At 38.7% G+C, this 6,584-nt stretch overlaps 1 protein-coding gene across 1 annotated transcript; it reads right to left on the bottom strand.

Annotated features, from left to right (window-relative positions):
• Positions 1 to 2,939: 2,939 nt before the first annotated feature.
• Positions 2,940 to 5,389, bottom strand: LOC125196825 (protein FAR1-RELATED SEQUENCE 5-like). Its single transcript, XM_089056521.1, has 5 exons — positions 5,380 to 5,389; positions 4,563 to 4,981; positions 4,217 to 4,500; positions 3,891 to 4,086; positions 2,940 to 3,827 (listed from the first exon to the last, which is right to left on the bottom strand). The coding sequence occupies exons 1-5, from the start codon at positions 5,387 to 5,389 to the stop codon at positions 2,940 to 2,942; spliced, it is 1,797 nt and encodes a 598-aa protein (XP_088912647.1).
• Positions 5,390 to 6,584: the final 1,195 nt, after the last annotated feature.

Raw genomic sequence — 6,584 nt, 5'->3', positions numbered from 1 at the left:
TTACAACTAGTTGTTATGTTGTTCATTATTTGATAGGTTGCGTGCATTGTATTCAACAGTTTAGTCATTAAAAGTATTATGTTGGAGTTCTCAAAAATATTAATTGCTTGCATTATATAGGTTGTATTAAGCATAACAATATGGTCGTTTGTATGCATTAAATGGTGTTGGTAGTGCGCATTATTTAGGGTTTTTTTTTTAATTATACAGTACTTATTATGCATTAAATAGAACCTTACTTTTGTCCATGTAGAAAATTGGCCCAGCTACTGAAAAGGGTATTGAGATTGGTGTGGGGGAAAAACCAAACGAACCTGAAGGTCTTGCTGGAAAGGTGGGTGCTGGAAAGGGAAAGGGTGTTGCTGCAAAGGTTGTTGCTGGAAAGGGAAAGGGTGTTGCTCTGTCGGGCTTGGACATTCCAGATGGTGATTTTGAAGTGACTGGACATGAGGTATGTTGTATTTAATATGTGGGGTTGCGGCTGGATTGTATTAACCGTATCACCTATTATTGCAGGATCCTGGGAAGCTGGCATCATCCCATTTCAAGAAAGCCAGTCTGGCTGCCCGTTCTCCATTCAACAACCGAGCGGTAACACTAACGGCAAAGCCAAACTATCCGGACAAGTCGTTATACTATTGGGTACTGAGCACAACGGAAGTGAATAGGTAAGTTTTATAGTTTTGCTCGACTATTTACTGGAAAATGGGTTACTTATGCACACTTTATTATAGTGCAGGGAGACGGTTGTCTACGTAGACGACTGTATCAAGACAGTACAGCTTGAATTCGCGTCGCTGGCGCCGTTCAAGAGCGTGAGCCCAGCCATTGTAGACACTTGGAGTGCCCACTTGAATAACATGGAGAAGCTCAAGGCTCCAGAAACAGTTGCTAGGGTCTTCTTCTCGACAAAACCATGCGTTAGTGAAATACCTTGTGCCCTAGTTGCTATTTAGTATTGCAATTATAAATAATAAATTGTTTACCACATTACACTGTAAAGACACACCATGATTGATACCCCGGCTGAATGGTCAGAGGACCAGAGGGAGACATTCTGGACTCGGTTGTTCGATGATGTACTTGGAACGAGAATATTTAACTGGGAGAACTTTGACATGGTAAATTCTATTACGCTTAACCCATCTGATGTACATACTTTAACCCAATTTCAATTGTACAGTTTTTCTTCCCGGTTTGGGATTCTACACATTAGTACGTGGTGTGTTTCGATCTGTCGGATGGCAACATGAACATCATCGACCACACATTGGCTGACTCCCACAAATCGTTCAAGGCAAAATATGGGAAAACACCCTCCCTTCTGGTGCGTGTTTGAGGGTATTCCATTAAGCTGCATTACATTTAGATAACTGTGCATTATTTATGTTTCTAACGCATCTTTTTGTGGGAATTTGTTGTAGAAATTTTTTTTCGCAGAAGCGCAGGTGAAGTTGAAGGCTAATCAAAAGGCAGCCGAGGTCCGAAAATGTAAGACACATGTTGTGGCTATGCCTTGGAGGAAAAAGACCCCTCTGTGGAGACGGGGGTGTACATCATGCGGCATATGGAGACTTATTTTGGCGGAAGGGACAAAGATTGGCAGTGCGGATTCAGCGCCAATGGGACCAAAAATCTGGAAGTCTACCGAATGAAGGTAGCAAACGCACTGCTGTCTTCTACACACAATTCCGAGCGTGACACCAACGTCTCTTATGCCGCCAAGTTCTGGAAAGAGAGGCCGCCAAAGTTCAATTTCGATAAGTGGGTCGACGAGTTTGGGCTGGATTGATTGCAAGAGTACTGATTAGAAATGATGTTGACGTTAAGTTTAAGATAGTTAGTTTGGGATAACTTATTTTGATTTGGTCAAATGACGCATGTTTTGAACCATACATTTCACTTGATAACTGATGCATATTTTGGTACTAGTGTGTGATGTAGTACAGTGATAAAGGATAAACTATTAACAAACTTAGGACTAATAGTTGTTTTATCCGCAATATATGAAATAACCGAGAGTAATGCACAACATAGCGCTATTAATGTAATGTTATAAAACGATAATGCACATTAACAAAGTAATGGAGTAATGGAATAAATAAACGAGAGTGCTGCGCAACATGGCCTGTTTAATGCAAGTCTAAAAAACGATAACGCACATAAACAAAGTAATGGAGTAATGGATTAAATAAACGGAGTGATGCATAGAATATACTTATTTAATGCAAGGATATAAATCGATAAAGCACATAAACAAAGAAATGGAGTAAAGGATTAACTAAACGGAGTGATGCATAAAATATACATATTCAATGCAAGGATATCAATCGATAATGCACATTATCAACGAACTCGACTAATGGAACAAAACGACGGAGTGATGCATAGAATAGCTTTATTAATGCAAGTCTATAAATGCGCTAATGCACAAAACCAAAAAACTCAACTAATGGAATGAATAGAGGGAGTGATGCATATAATATCCTTATTAATGCAAGGTTGTAAGTCGATAATGGACAGTAAATATCGCAACTCCACAGAGTTATTACGCAAAAAATGACCACAGCGCTACAAATAATAAGAACAAATCCGAGACGAAAAAGTATTTTATTAGTTACAAAACACATCAAGCTTTCCTCTTGCCATTACTAAGCGCTTTCTCCTTCTCCATCTCTTTAAGCATTGGACAGTTTCTAGAGTCGTGATGGCCCAACTCATCGCACGCCTTACAACGTCTAAGAGGCCTAGCAGCCTCCTTTATAGCCTTTTCTCTCTTTGAAACTAGTCGGCTCGCGGAGCTGCTGGCATGACCCTTCGTCTTTACAACATCCGGAGGATGGACCTCTACAACTTCAGGCCTTGGCATTCCGTAAAATTCTTCAATCATGCGCCTCTTTTCAAACGCCGAAGTTGGAGGAGAACCAGCTTGAAGAGAATTACCAAGTTCTTTCCAAACCACTTACGAAAGCACGAAGCACTTCAATGTCACTCTCAAAACGTCGAATAAAACCGTAGAACAGAGATATTCCTTGATTTGTAACAGTCTGCCTATCGTCAACGGTGGACCTTGTATCTATGGTGACATAAAAAAGTCCATGTACGGCCTTGGCTAAGGGAGTCTTCATCCATCGGCTGTTGCAGTACATCTCTGGAATTTTAGACACTTCATTGTTCCTGAATAGAAAAAAAATGTGGCAACACAAATAGCCCTGCCTACCAAACAATTTGCAGTCGCACGAGTATGATTCGTCAGTCTTGTCGTGTGTCACGGAATACGAATTCCGTCGGCTATCCCCAAGCTTGTAGGTGTCAATCGTATCTGTTGATGAAAAACCAAGCACACGGCATCTGTCATTCCCATCAACAATTTCTTCTTGTATCTTCCTGAACATACTGTCTGTGTAAATCGTCGCAGCATGTTTCTCGAAACCCAACTTAGTGGCCAGTATGGGCACGGAAGTAGCATCGTTGTAGTCCAGCTTTGTTCTAGCATTCCGCTGAAAGTCCAGAGCATTGTTGAAATACAAGTATAATTCGGCAAGGTTCGCTCGGGGCTTCATAAATTTTTTGTAGAAACTGTTTTCAGATTTTGATATGGACGTAGTCCTAATCATCGAACCGAGTGGGAAATCTCTGAAGTATGCCGGTATCCACATCTGTCTATACTCGTACAATGTGTTCAACCAATCAACGTCTTCCAGCTCATAACGCTCAATCACTCCATTCCACTCCTCTTCAAATTCGTCGGGTTCAAGCAAGTCCGACCAAACGCATGCATTGAATTCCTTCTTGAAATCTCCGTCCCTAAGCAACCTGCCTGGAACCTAGGAAGCCTACTTGTGCATTATATGCCACATACACCATCGGTGTCGAGTTCCTACAAGAACCTCTTGAATAGCTGATCTCATGCCCAAGTCTTGATCGGTCACAATCATTTTGGGGGCTACACCCATGCATTCGACGAAATGTTTGAACAACCAGGCAAAGGCCCCTGTTTTTTCGTTGCAGACCAATCCAGCAGCAAATGTTACAGGTTTACCATGATTGTCCTTCCCCGTGAAAGGTGTGAAGATCATGCAATACCTGCGATGCACACAGATATGCAACATTAGCATAATTAATTCTGAATAATGCATAACGATAAAGGTATAATGCAACTTTATGGCTTTATAATGCACTCAGTAATGTACAAAAATCTGCATATAATGTATACCTGTTTGTGTTGTAAGTGGAGTCAAACGCCACTATGTCACCAAACATATGGTAGTTCCTCTTCATCAAACCATCACACCAAAAAAGGGCAACCAACTGGTTAGCAGCATTAACTTCGTAGTGATATGTGAAGGCATCCGACAACTCCTTCTTCTTCGACATGTCGTCCAACACCATCTGCACGTCACAACCGTGTGCGAAGGCTTTGATGTCGCGAGATGTGTTCCTGATCCCCCCAACATTGCAACCGACAAGCTCAAACCCACCGAGGATTTCCTTCAACACCTTAAAGGTAGTGTGGGGCCTATATTAGCCTTGGAACAGTCAAGAATGAATTTGTGATGTACGTCATCCAACTTCCGGTTAAGTGTCATAAACTGCTGATGCTCCGACTCTACCATAAAATGGTTGTGAACCTCGTTGAACTCGTGAATAATATATCTCGGTATTCCTGCTTTGGAAAAGTACTTGAAGGATATACAAGCTTTACAACCACATCGCTTGGAAAGCCGCCTGCGTTTAAGAGTAAAACCAGAGCGTGCATTCACATCGTCTTCCTCGTTTGACCTCTTGCAGCCCTCCCTATTGCATACCACAGAATACCAAGTAGTAACACCATCCGCCGCCTTCCTCATTCCTTGTTTGCGCGTATCAAACCCAACAGCTCGGGCATACACATCATAAAACGCAAACGCAAAATCTAGGGATTGGAACTTCTGACCAATCACAGGCTTCAATTGTGGAGAACATTCAGGTATAACAAACACTATACATAAAATCAAAACAACAAGCGCATTAGAATTTAGTTTCATTAAATGATATGAACCATACATTAAATATAAGAAAGAATGCATTATACTTTAATATTTGTACATTACATACATCGAGTAAAACCACACAGCGGCCGAGATTATAACAAAACCCTATTCAAAAAATTGAAACTCGTCGACTAAACAAAATACTAAACCCTAACCACCAATGACTGCTCCACCCTAGTGGATTAGATTAAACTCGCCCAATACATTCAAACACGACAACTAATAAACAAAACCCTGAGATTATATAATTAACAAAAATGACATCAGAATAAACACAAAAATCGTAAAATATCAATAAGATGAACGAACTCAGATTCATAATAAACATGTGAAGTCCTTAAATTACCTTCTTCCATTGTTGGAGAATAAGAAGAAAAATCACAAAGGCTGCAAGTTTTTCTATTCTTCTAATTCACAAATTCCTTCGGATTAACGCCTCTGTGATGAATTGACACAGAAAGATTTTTTTGGAGAGAGAAGAAAAATTCTGCTAATTCCATGAAAAAAACCGATGCAATATATTGTGGAGAGAGAATCAAGCAAGTTTCCATAACTAACTCTATTGTGAATTCCTAAAACACCCTACACGATTATTTTAAGCATTTCAATTAATAACATGTGGCATTATTTAGGGCCATAAGATCTTTAAATTGAATGACCAAGATTAAAAGGAGAATAGAAAAAAAACCAAAGAAGGATATGAATACATCCCATACTGCATATCCTTTAATATATAGGAATGTGAAATGAAAACTCTAAATATTATACAAACTCAAAACTATGATCTGGACCATTGAAAAATGTCAACAGATCACAAAAAAGCATCAACAAGAAAATGTCAACAGAATTTCAACAGTAGTCAATAGTTGATGTTGTGTTGATACTGTGTTGATATTAAAATCTTGAAATTTCACACTGTATTGATATTGTATTGAAAATGTGTTGAAGCTGTGTTGAAGAGTTTTGAGTTTGTATAATATATAAGTTTGCATTTAATCAGTGGCCTTAATATATAATAGGTGCATGCATCAAGTAGAATGGTAGATTATATATATGGCTAATGTATTTGGTTATATGTTGGGTTCTATCAAGTAAACCTATGAATCTAGACTATGTCCAATAAAGTAACCAGCCTTGTCCATTGAATGATTGTAGCCAGGTTGACTCGTTTATTATTTTGCACACAGTTTTTAAACTATGTCACATTATTTACAGATAGGGGTACTAGATCGAATATCCATGTCCCTTTAGATGGACTCCATATATATATAACACATATGCACATCTACGTATCTAATGTACTTACCCTTTTAATATTTTAATATTGATTGAAAATGTGAATCATGTTACAGTTGCAAAAATTCCAATATTATGTGCAAAACCACACACAAATGGGTATATCAATGCTTTATTAGTGTAACTCGAAAAATAAAATGTTACTACTACTTATAATATTGTCATTAATTTCATTTTTATCATTATTTAACAGTATTAAAAAAGAATAATAATAATAATAATAATACTAAATTTAGGGTACAAGATCATGATGTC

The sequence above is a fragment of the Salvia hispanica genome, chromosome 4 (assembly GCF_029641045.1).
Source record: "Salvia hispanica isolate PSC_SH4W2 chromosome 4, Shi_PSC_v1, whole genome shotgun sequence".
NCBI lineage: Eukaryota > Viridiplantae > Streptophyta > Magnoliopsida > Lamiales > Lamiaceae > Salvia > Salvia hispanica.
This window is presented reverse-complemented; position numbering and strand designations above follow the sequence as displayed.

Coding starts and splice junctions, on each gene's coding strand:
- LOC125196825 (XM_089056521.1), bottom strand. Junction 4,501..4,562: donor TTAACCGGAAGTTGGATGAC/GTACATCACAAA, acceptor ACTACCTTTAAG/GTGTTGAAGGAAATCCTCGG. Junction 4,087..4,216: donor TCCACTTACAACACAAACAG/GTATACATTATA, acceptor TGTGCATCGCAG/GTATTGCATGATCTTCACAC.